Source organism: Argentina anserina, chromosome 5 (assembly GCF_933775445.1).
Source record: "Argentina anserina chromosome 5, drPotAnse1.1, whole genome shotgun sequence".
NCBI classification, from domain to species: domain Eukaryota; kingdom Viridiplantae; phylum Streptophyta; class Magnoliopsida; order Rosales; family Rosaceae; genus Argentina; species Argentina anserina.
The window spans coordinates 5,250,215-5,262,878 of NC_065876.1; the positions used below are offsets into that span (position 1 = coordinate 5,250,215).

The following is a 12,664-nucleotide window of genomic DNA, read 5'->3' on the forward strand; positions in this document are numbered from 1 at the left end:
GGAGCACATCTGAAGTACTAGCAGAGGAGCAGGGATGTCAATTTGGTTATGGAGCTTTAACGGCGGTTCCATTTCAACTCGATTTGCGACGGCGCACCGCACACCAGGAGAAATCTACAATTCACCACCACTAGCACTGTTGCGTGTCACCGACCATCGAAGATCGACGCATCTAGGTTTTTGCCGTCGGAGATCGATGGAGGATCAAGAGTCGTTCACCAGCCTCTTCAATTCGTTGACCGGCCACACGAAATCTCTGATCGCCTCTCTTCACCGACGTTGTTTCGGTCTTCCTCCGGCGATCGATTCATTTTGCTCCACAGTTTCCTCATCATCATCGCCGAGGCCTGCATCTATGTTGGTTTCTCTTTTTTTTTTTTTCTTTTTTTTAGGGAGAGATAGAAAATGCAATGGCATCATGTAATTTTAATAAACTTCATGGGTAACAGTTTAAGTGTTTTTTTAAATAGACTTTTTTCTAATTTCCAAAATTTAGGTGATTTTTTTTCTTATTTCATGTGTTAAAATAGGCTTTTTTTATAAGAAGCCCAAAAAATACAAACTTAAATCTCACATTCTTCTACTCCAAAATCCTCTGTCACTATTTTTTAGTATTTTTGAAAAAAAAAATTATTGTCAAAACCCGAGTTGGCTTGCCTAGAGTCCTAGACCACCTTGGCGGCCGCTAGACCCTAAAACACTTGCCATGTAATGCCTAAGCGTCGGCTAGACTGGATAGATGGCTGATTTTTTTAATATTTTATTTTGCTTTCGACGATTTTTAGAACATTGGTATCAGAAGCGGTGACTACTTTTATGCGTGTTTAATACCCAAAAAAAATGGCAAGCAATACTGGTAAGTATGGAGCATACTTGTTTCACTTGATTTAGTAAAAGCGTTCGTAGACATGCTGGAGCGTTTTTGCTATATCATGTGGTATAAAACAGTTGATGCCAACGAGAACAAGGATCCCTTGACATAGCTTTTCTCTTCTTCGGTGAAACAGGGCAACCTTTCCTTGACCAAATCTCCCATAATCTTCATATAATCTAATCTCCGTATGCTATTGGTTCCATGAAGTGTAATTAGCACAAGTTGATGGAGACTTCTTTCTGAACCAAGCAAGTAAACTTAGATTCGGAGAAAGTATTACTAACCATCCAATTTGTCCACCTTGTCCTGCCTAAGACAAACATTGGTCAAGAATCAGAAGGCATGCATATAGTGGGTAGAAGAGCACAAGCTGAATCAAAGGCAGATGCTTTGAGTCGCAAATAGTAACAAAAAATTGATACTGGACCTGATTAAAGAACGAATTAATCAAAATGTGTCTACTCATCTGAAACTGCTTTCTAGAGTTTAACTGCAGTAGAATGAGAGAGGATCCATGGCTCACAAGTCACAATGTAAGCTTCATTAGATGAATTATACCCTTCAGACATGATAATTAACTCGTCGATTGTAATCCAAGTTTTGACCCTGTCTCCTTATGTCTTAAAACAGAAGTCATATAATCTTTGAAATCATTTTTGAGCAACATTAAAACTGATGAATAACATTATAAGTGAGTTTTTAGAGTTTGACCAATGAATTACAGATCAATTTTCTTTCTGATCAAATGCTTCATCCGTTTCCTCATCAAGCACTGACAAAAACATTGAGGATGCTTTCATAGTTGGATGAACTTGATAGTTGTCACTGAATAGCATCTTTGTCAACAATCAAGGTCTGTCTTATAATCTCCAGAAAGTTGCGAGGAAAATTTGAGGAACAGAGGTAAGTTCAGTACTCAAGTTTACCACCATAAATGTGATTCGAGTGAAACAAGTTACGATTCTAACTGTTGCCTATCGTATTTTACAATACTCTCAAATACACTTGATATAACAAAATGAGTACGCGTAAGCACCAATTCATATAATTTTAGAACCAAAATTGTAGGAGCTGATTGACGTTTCTAAGACGAGGCTCATCACCTATCTTTTCTTGCCTCTCTTCCTGGCACTAGTACTAGTTTCAGCCTCTTGCTCTTCAGCCTTCTGCTCTGCCTCTAATATGGCAAGCTGCAACATAGACAAAAATAATTTTAAATTAGGGAAACAAATTCAGTCTACATGTTCCAGTTTCAGGAAGACGAGTATATAAACCCTGAGAAACATGACCAAAGTGACTACCTCATCCAGAATTGGTTTAAGCTCTGTGTATCTAGCTTCAGCGAGATCAAAACCATCCTTACGGAGCTCCTGCAATGCCACACCGAATGATGTCACAGAAACAAATACCAACAAAGAATGAATGCAGTTATATAGCTTCTTAGTATCTCCTTAATTTAGTCATTCCTTGTCTTATCTATCACAATTGGTCCTTCATAGGTATGCAAAATATGTTAAATTGGCTTTCCTTCCATAAAAAGAAGCATACCTTTCCAGTGTGTTGAGTATGTTCATGGGCTGCCATTTGCCAGTACATATTTGTATATATGACGGTTTTAAAGGAACTGTTGGAGCTAAAAATTGAAAATTTTAACTCTATAATAGAGATTATTTGAGTTTTAGAGGAGTTGTTAGAAATGCTCTAAGATGGTTCAATTGACCCTTTTCAGCTCCATGTAGCTACGCCAATGGTTGATAAGAAGTATTGAAGTTTTTACCTCATCAATACACAATGTTATACACTAAAGTATTGAAAGGTCAGCAATGCAGGGTGCTAACTCGACATGTCAGGTCACTCTGCCTTCGGCTCAGGCGCCGCCCAGAGTAGCTCACAAAAACAGTAAAAACACACTGTACGGGCACACTTTCCCACATCGGGAAAGGGAAGCAGTGCTTCCCCTACTGCGACTAGAAAAACACCCAAAAATCTCTCAAAAAATGGTAACGTATTCCTAAGTCCTTAACCTATGAACTTGAGTTCCGCACTGGAATTTAACTTAAATTTCAGAGAGTTATAAGCCAGCGCACCGTTGGCCTTGACCTTAACCCCGGTTTTTATACGGGTTATACGGACTAAAGTTAGGATACAAACTGCGAGAACAAGACCTCTTGAATTTTGTACCTGCATGTTTCTCATTGTAATACCAAACGAGTTTTGGTCTACACTTGCTTTGGTGGCACTGAATCAGTTTTGATGAAATTCCATTTGATGAGGTCTTGATAAGCAAATGATAAAATATGTCTCATCATAGCACCAATAATAGTCGCAAATAAACGCTAAACGGCTAAATCCTAAACGACCAAATACAAAAGAACATCTCTATCTATACCACAGAACGGGAATGGAATATGAAATCCGATGATGTCCGGTGGAAATGTGGAATCATATTCAGGGGTCCCATATGGAATCTCCTAAAGTTGACCCGGTGTATATAACGGGTTTAGAACTTGACCCAGCCCAGATAGAAGGGAGCATAAACCAATGCAAAGTGGTCATTTCTTTGTCACATTGCTTGTAATGTACCTTCCCCATTTCTCTGACCAAATAGACGGTTGTGATTGGAAGCAGAAAGAAAAATACCAACCTGATAACCACTCAACCAAAGCAATCAAAGCAGTCAAGCACCAAAGTCTAGAAAGTCAATAAACTCAAACTTAAAAGTGGATAATAAAACCTAATCATCAACAAATGCCACCAACATATAAACCAATTTTTCTTTTTATCTTCAGAACCTCCCCAATGCAAAGACCAAGTGTTTTATAAGTGTTTGTGGAGATTAGGTCTACTTCTAGGTTCCAAAGACCTGACCTTTCTTTGTTTTAGACCCTAGAATTTTCCTTTTTGCATTCTCTCAACTCTTGGGTTTCTTCTCTCTTTTGATCATCTCCCTTTCTGCTTCTGGTTTTGTTGTTTAAACTTTAAACTTCAAAGGTTGCAAATTTGAGTGAAAAAATGGATTATTATGAACAACTTGCTGCTAGGCCCTCTTATCAGGATTCTCTCAAGGTTCTTGAGGCTGATATTCAGCATGCCAATATGCTGTAAGTCGACCCCTTTTCATTTTAATCTTACTGTAATTTGATCTTTTAGCTTTTGGGTTTAATCCTCTGAAATTGGGTTTAAGGAATGCATAAATCAGTGATGGGATTCTGGGTTTCTGTTCTTATTTATGTAATGTTATTTCTGTGTGCTGCATTTTACTATTTTGGGGCTGAATGCCAACTGTGCATTGTGTAAAAGGGCCAACTGTTCTGCATTTTCAATTTGTCTCTGTTAATTTTGTTTTGTTTTGTTTGATTGGTTGGTTTTCAACTTTCCATATTCATGGTTTACTAATTTGAGGTTGAGAGGGTTTTTTTTTTTGACAAAGAAAATATCAGATAGAGTTTGTTTGTTTTTTTAATCTCTAAAATACTCAGTCTTGCTTTATATATAGGAAAGAGTTTATCTACAGACCACGGAACAGAAGAATGAATAACGTGTATCTGAATATCTGAAGTCTTTTTGTTTCTGCTTTCATTATCATCAGTCATGCTAGATGAACTTTAGTATTTTGACACAATTTTAAGATTTAATCTTTGTATAGATAAATATTAGTTCCATCCAGAGTTTACGATCTTTCATAATATTTGATTTATGATTTACTGTTGGCTTCTAGAAAAAGTGGATTTGACATACTGTTGGCTTCAGCTGCAAGTTAATCAGCAAGTTGTTGTTAGTTTCTTTGCTGCTCATTAGAATTGAACCAATGCTAGGATTTTACAAAGTGTTTTGAAAAGTTAGAAGCATAACCATGTGAAGTTTTAAGAGGCTCATGTCCCTGCTTACCTTATTTTGTTAAACTGTTAACTTTGTTATTATAATCTGTGGAATATTAGAAGATGATTCTTCTGTGAGTAATCTGATTTTCAGTGACCTTTGATATAACTTGAGTGAAATATGTATGCAGGGCAGCTTCCATACCAAGGAGCAAGGGTGGTACGTTTCTTCAAATGAAATTGGTCTACACTCAGTTGGCACCGATTTTCTTGTTTCTGCTTCAGTGGATTGATTGCTCGTCATCATGTTTACTTGCGAGTTACTTGAATCTTTTTGACATAGTTATATATAAGGTTTGGTTTCTTCTTAATTGTTCACATGTTCCTAAACTAAATTAGACTTGCTAACAGTTTCATCTAATAGAATCCGGTCCAAGCTCTGAATGTGTTGGTTTCATGTCTTCAGGTGAGCTCAGATGGGAGACCAAATATCTCGTCTTATGGAAGGAAAGCTACCACCAGTCAATTCTACAGTATGTAAATGCTTTTGTCTATTTTGGCACTTTATCATCTGTCAAAGACACCGTTCAATCCTTACATAGGGAGTAGTTTTTCGCATTTGTTTTTATACAGTTTAGAAAGGGGAAAAAAAAAGTGTCTCTTGCATAACTTCACTTAGGGTATTAAAATTTATTAAGTAATTTCTTAAAAAAAAAATTCCATTTTTTTCTGCTGTGGTTCTAATTCTCTCAAAGAGTTTCACTTCAGATATAGGTTTCTTCTTTCAACTTTAAGGGTATAGAACTCTATATAGTGACAATGTGACAGGGAATCACTAGCTGCTTTGTTTCCACAGATGTTATATTACCATCCCTTCAGCGTCTCCATGGTGATTCCTTGGATGTGGATATCACCCAAGAGGAAGATCTAAAGATGATTGTAAAAAAGAGATATGAGGGTAAGATAAAGCTTTCTGACATCGACTTGGAGAGAGAAAAGGAATGTGGTATCTGCTTAGAGCTTTGCACCAAAATGGTCTTGCCAAACTGCTGCCATGCCATGTGCATCAACTGCTACCGTGACTGGTATATTTCACTGTCTTCTTCTTCTGTTCTTTTAGACTCATGACTCATCCAGTTTGAGCGCTTACGATGATGGGGAAAATTTGCAACCATTCTCACATCTTTAAGTTCTTATACTTTATAGGAACACAAGATCGGAGTCTTGCCCATTTTGCCGGGGAAGTATAAAGAGGGTGGATTCTGGGGACTTGTGGGTGCTTACATGTGGAAGTGATGTGGTTGACACTCAAACTGTTATAAAGGAGGACATGTTGCGATTTTATCTTTTTATTAACAACCTACCGACAGATATCCCTGATGCTCTATTCCTAATGTACTATGAGTACCTAATATGAATTAACATGCGAAGTGATGTATAGTGAAGTAGCCGACTGTCACATGTACATAGTCATGTAAGGCTTTCAAGTTGAAAAAAGCTATGTTCTTCTAGTTGTTCAAAATAATGTACATGCTCTATGTAAGAGACGAAATATGAATATAAATGACATCTCTTTCCGCATGCAATTCTGACTTTCCTCATCCTTGTTGGCTTAGATGAATAAATGCATAATGCATTACAGTTATCATTATCATGTTAGGAATTCATGGATGTATTCAATTGAAAGGCAAACCAGTAAAGAAAAGAGCAGAGGAGGCATAAGACTACATCTTGTATTTCTTGGTTAATAGAGAACATTACATAACTTCCTATGCTTGGTAACAAGCATTTTGGTTGGAACAAAGCTCATCAACCAAAATTACATGATGTAGAACAGATTACAAGATAAAATCCCCAAAACAAAACCCAAAAATCCTTGAAGCAGGTTGTCATGGCTTGGTTGGTTGCGGCAGAGCAGTAACGCAGTAGAGGAGAGGATCAACAATGGCAGCAGGGCAGCAAGCGCAAGGATTATGAAACTTGATATTTCTACTCACAAATTCAAATTCGAAAACTAACATTTTGGAAGCTACGCTGCACAATGCAATTCTCATTTAACACTCCTTTGCAAATTGATGACCTCAACATGGCATTAATATTGACCAGCAACCCAACAACATATCTTCACTTAACTTTGCATAAAAAAGACCAGAACCATGAACTAACATTGCAGCAAAATGCAAACTGAAGCAGCCAACAAATGAAGAGGATGGCCTTGTTCTCCAATCACATAGGTAACAAAAAATATAGCAGTTGACCAAGCTACCAATTCATAGCCCTGTCCTTAACAATTTGTATTATAGTTGCTTGCCAATAAGAAATAGGTGCCCACAGCCTCAGCCCAGAAAAAAAAAAAAAAGAGGAAAAATAAACAGAAGTGCAGCAGAAAAAAAAAATACTGAAAAGGAAGCAAACGAAAATTGATTGGTAATTGGACAGAATTTGATTGATTGGTAATTGGACAAGAGTTGATTCATTGGTAATTGTACTGGTAATTATACAGAGTTCGATTCATTTGGTAATTGTACTGGTAATTGAACAGATTTTGAAAAGAAAGAGAAGCTAAAAGAATTTCTAAGAAAGGAAGCAGATGAAAACAAGAAGAAAATTGGTAATTATACATAATTGGTAACTTGATTTTGAATGGAAATTGTACAAAAGCATTATGGAAAAGAACTGGAACCAAAGAACAAAAGAAAACAGGAGATTTCATTGGTAATTATACAAAATGTGATTATGAAGGAACTCAAAACAAAGACTAAAAAAGAGAACAAGTATGAGAGAGGCTGAGGCACAAGGCAATCGACATCTTCAAGCACTATATGGTCATATGCAGATTTTAACAGAGACACATCAAGATCATACAATCGAAATAGCCCATCCTTCTATCACCAATTCCCAGTCAAGCAAATGTACAACAACATATCATGAATCTGGATGGTGTCCTATTCAGCTTATAGTGCCCTACTGTAACCTATTCCAAGCATGAGCGTAAAAAGGGATTTCATAACTAATAACTTCATATGCAATTAATTAGATAGCCAGCTTGTGCACACATGCTTCATGAATCTGTTCATTTCATGCTTCATGAATCTTAAATTGCCTACTCAGCTGTAAGAAGCTGGTTTACCCTTTTCGTCCTAGGAGTTATCATTCTGCTTGATACTTGTGAAGTTGAAATGGCCACATTCATCTAAAATGTATGCTCTAGAACTTTTACGGAATAGATATCCAGATCTAGGCTAGAATTGAGAGCAATCAACATTAAGAGTCGGGGATTCATGTGACATTCACAAGCAATGTTTTTATGGATGTGTCTATTATTGGAATTGAAGTATTCTCAAACGGTACTAATAGCAGAGAGAAAATTCAGGTTTTTCTTCTTCATAACTACTAGTCTACCATATAAGGTCTTGAGATTACAAGCAATGACACAAGTCCATCAGTTCATCCACGACGCAGTTTCATGTTCAACAAGTAACTGAATGGAGGGCGAGTCGCTTTACCGCTTACAAACATATCAGTCATCACTTTGTACATAGCTTCAGTGAGATGAACTCCATCCCAATTTATGTATTGGCTTGGGTTCGAGCAGGCACTAGCGGAAGGTGTACCGCACACGGTAAATACATTGAAGTTGTAGGGATCACCGGAGCCACAGCAGGCCTTGAAGCTCTCCTTGAACCCGTACTGGCGTGGATTCTTCATGACAGTGTAATAGGCACTCCAGTAGTCAGCATAGGTGATTACAGCATGAGGAAACTGTTTCCTGAGATCTTGCAACTTCGCCTGGAGGACAAGGTTGTGAGCGTGGGTTTGGTTGTTCACACTCTTCACACATCCTATGTTGTCTCTATCATCTTCAGCAGCTAGAGTCATTGCCAAGGGCAAGCACCCCGAAATCGGCAGGCCTTGCACAACAACATACTTTGCACCCTTTTTCAACAATGCCTGCACCAATATAGCCATAGTTAAGGTTTGATCATCTACTTATATTCACACACAGCTAATTAGTTATTACATATCCAAAACGACAGAATTAGATGTTAATGTTTAGGCATAGTAAATACATCCAAAAGTTTTTAAGATCCAAACTGTTATAGCACGATCGTCATTTAAACATAAATCATGACATGAAATTGTACCTGCAGAAAACTAGTAACACTACTGATCCCAAGCTTTTGGATGGTATCACCTGGTATTGTAGATCCAAGAGTGTAAGCATAGTCATTGACACCGATTTCCCCTACCCAAAAAAGTGCATCATCAAAAGTTCCTGCTTTGCTGCCCTGAGTCTCCAAGAACTTGTTGAACCAGTTGAGCTGACTCATAATAGACTGAGGAGTGATATCGAGTGTAAGGTTGTTCTTGACAAAGAATTCATGGTTGATAGCAGTGGAGCCAGCAACAGCAAAGTTAACCCCATGAGAAGCATCGGAGCGAGAAGCATTGCTCACTATGTTTCTGTAGGGTTGTAAGTAAGGCAATGACAATGACTCAGCTATGAAGTCTATGACTAACCGCCCGTCCGAATATCGATTCGTCGGGTGGTGGAAGAAGGTGATACCATATGGAGGGTTTCCAACATGACCAAAGCCACTAGGGCCAGAGACAGATCTTGTGTTGCCTGTGTCAGTGAAGGAGTCACCAAAGGCATAGATTTTCTTGAATGGATGTGAGGTTGTCTTAGTTGAGGGAGTAGAGGCAGAACAAGATGATGTGAGGATGATGATGATGAAGATGGTGTTGATGCCAATGAAAGAGATAGAAGCCATTGCTGATCGAGAGTGTTTCTTAATTTTACTGATCTGCAGGTACAATCTGGTTTATATAGCTACTATCTTTTTCAAAATGGCAAACATGTCCTTACTATTTAGCTCTCTGGAATGAATTTTGTAAGAAGCTTTTGACTGAGATCGATGAGTTAAGGATGCACTGAATGAGTCTTGAAAGCAATGAATATCATAAATCATCAGAGTTGCTATTATTAGTATTAACTAATAGTAAAGAAGTAGACTTGATGATCAGCAATATGAAAAGGTTCTAATAATTCACTTTCTTGGGGAAAAAGATTGTTGAGCTTCAGTAAACTTCCCTATAATTTTTACCACAGTACGGGCAAATATCTGTAACACACAGTGGGGTTGTAATTCATAGAACCCTTCCCCCATGTAACCATGTTGGTTTCCAGTGATGAAATTGACCCATGTCTTATCATTTAGGGGGTGGAGTTTTATTACTTCTATTTTATGTAAGCTATAATGTATGAATGTTTGGTGGACATTACTTTAAGAGGTGAGACTGTGAGAGTTATAACTATGGGGCTAGTAGTTGGAAGTTGTACCTAAAAGGCTAAAACTAGTTGGCCTTCAATGGTTATGTGCCCACACTCAACTGTTCTTACTGAGGTAGTGAGAAGAGACAAGCAGGAACCATTTATGGTTCTCTGTTTCCTTTCATATCTGAGATGAATTATAGCAGCATGTATATTCTTACTCTCACTATGACTTTGGCCGGCGCTTTAATCTTCATCTTTAAAGATTGCAACTACCACCGGCCATGGCATTATAGATAGCTTGGACCGCTTGGTCTGATATTAATCATAGATGAAGGAAGGAGGGAAAATAAGAAGAAAGAAAGGCAGAGGGAGAGGGAGAGGGAGAGGGGGAAAACTCAGAAAACGTGAAAATTACCCTGATATACTTACCTGATCGAGCAGGGTCTCCAGTTGTACATAGACATCGTTACCCGAGCCTAGCTAGTATACTCATAACAGAATTCAAATGAGAAACGAAGACGTAAAAACACTAGCTATGTAAAAAAGGATCAAGAGCATACAGCAACCGAAATCAAACGTACGTAATTATACTTGGAGATGGTGGGGTGCAAGCGCGGATCCAAGCACAAGTTTGGGGGACCAAGTCCACCCAAGAATTTCGAATATACTTAACTAATGATAGGTAGAGTGCGTACATGTTGTAATTTTGCTGTATTGGTTTATTATTTTGCTAGGTTTCAAACCCATCCAAGTTCAATTCTCCACAAATACAAACATGGTCAATTTCCATTTATTTCACATCCTTCTCTATTTCCTCTATAAATAGAAAGAGAAGTTTTAAATACATACCCTTAATTACTTAATACACATCCATATCTTTTCAAGTTTTAAATCAAATTTCTTAGATATGGAAAATGACCAAATATACCCCTAATTAAGAAAATATAACTATTACAATCTTAAAATTTTCAGAAACTAATAATGTGAGAAATTAAATAAGTTTCTACAAAGAAATAAATTATATTTATCTAATAGAAAATTAAGTGAAATTTTTTGATTATCAATTCATCCATTTATTTATTTCTTAAAAAATTAATAATTTCTAATTTAAAATGTCAAACCAAGGTAATTTATGTTAAGACATTATGATCTTCTCATTTCAATGTAATTTTTCTTCTTAAAAAAAACCGACGATGAAGATGAAGAATAAGTAAAGTTCATCAAACAAGATGAAGAATGCATTTATCGTTTTTCATGTTTGAGAATTTGAAGAATAAGTATATGTAAGAATTTTTAAATAATCAATTTATGGATCACTACAAAAATTAGTACATCCTAATTATATGAAAGATTTTCAAAAATCATATGAAATGATAAGACACTTGGAGTTAAGGGTATTTTAGGCACTCTGGGTTGTGTATTTAGTACAAAATTAGTGGGTGTGTATTAAGTATTTAGTGGAGTGTATTTAAAATTTCTCAAATAGAAAACAATTACTTCATTGGTTGTTTTTAGTGAATACAAGGATAAATAATTTATTTTAGCATTAAAATTTGAGTAAATTCTTTGCTCAATTTAAAAAAATCTCTTTCCACTATTAATTTTCTAATTGTAATGTTTGATGGATATCTATTTTCAAACCAATTAGGTATATATCTAGGTTATTACAATTAAATTTTTAACTTGTGATACATTTTTTAACAATTTAATCATTAAAAAAATTCAAGTCTCTCCGTACAATAAATCCTGGATCCGCCACTAGTGGGGTGCAAGATATTGAGCGGCAACGAAAGCCGGAGGCAGCTGATGGATCAATCCATCGATATTGTGGTGACTATCCTTTTGAGACTTCCGGTAAAATCACTGCGTTGCATCCGACGTGTGTGCAAGACCTTGTTAAACAAGGTTGATAGCATCTCTTTCGTTAAGCAGTACACAGTACACTTTCACAGATTGCCGGCACCGGCAGCCATGTTGCTCAAGTACCTCAAATTATGTGCTTCGTTCACACAACTCCTCCCGGTGGAGGAGAAACTATTGCGACTCTGTAATCACTAAGATACGACGGCGGCACCGCGCTGACAATAGGCGAGTACTCATTTGCTCACTCGACGTCGTCGAGTCCTTTCCGGAGTCCGGACAAGCTATAGAATCCATTTTGTTTTCTACAACTTGTTATGCATGGCCTGGGAAGATGGACATTGCTTGTTGATCAAGTTCAACCGATGGCATCGAACAAGTTACAAAATATGGTCCAAATTCTGAAGTAAGCACTGGTAGGTATGGTATGGGATTTGATCATGAAATACACATCTACAAATTAAATACACATCTACAAATTCTTCGAGTTTCCACGATTCATTATAATACCCTTGGCATGCTGGCGCATATTCTTGTATTAGGCACGAACTCATGGAGAGAAATATCATATGTTCCTCCATGTCCTTTAAATTGCGCGTATAATCTTTGCGCATACGGGGATATACATTGGCTGATGAAACGAGAAGTAAGAGGTGTAACGAAAAGCCACATACTTTCTTTTGACTTCACAAAGGAAGAGTTTTACTGGACTCCTACTCCCCCCACATTGAAAAGCTCGAACAGGGACTCCATTTTGCACTTGCTTACATTAAGAGGATCCATGGCCATGGTGGAGACTTTTCCGTTGCCGGAAGGAGGTGGTATGAAGGTTGA

At 37.2% G+C, this 12,664-nt stretch overlaps 2 protein-coding genes across 2 annotated transcripts; one reads left to right on the top strand and one right to left on the bottom strand.

Annotated features, from left to right (window-relative positions):
- The first annotated feature begins 3,646 nt into the window (after positions 1-3,646).
- On the top strand, positions 3,647-6,273 carry LOC126795067 (E3 ubiquitin-protein ligase AIRP2-like). The gene is made up of 5 exons (XM_050521887.1): positions 3,647-3,975; positions 4,884-5,046; positions 5,159-5,225; positions 5,549-5,777; positions 5,899-6,273. Exons 1-5 carry the CDS (start codon positions 3,887-3,889, stop codon positions 6,107-6,109), a joined length of 759 nt encoding a protein of 252 aa, XP_050377844.1. The 5' UTR covers positions 3,647-3,886; the 3' UTR covers positions 6,110-6,273.
- Positions 6,274-8,139: 1,866 nt separating this feature from the next.
- Positions 8,140-9,467, bottom strand: LOC126795079 (GDSL esterase/lipase At3g48460). Its single transcript, XM_050521901.1, has 2 exons — positions 8,838-9,467; positions 8,140-8,643 (listed from the first exon to the last, which is right to left on the bottom strand). The coding sequence occupies exons 1-2, from the start codon at positions 9,465-9,467 to the stop codon at positions 8,140-8,142; spliced, it is 1,134 nt and encodes a 377-aa protein (XP_050377858.1).
- Positions 9,468-12,664: the final 3,197 nt, after the last annotated feature.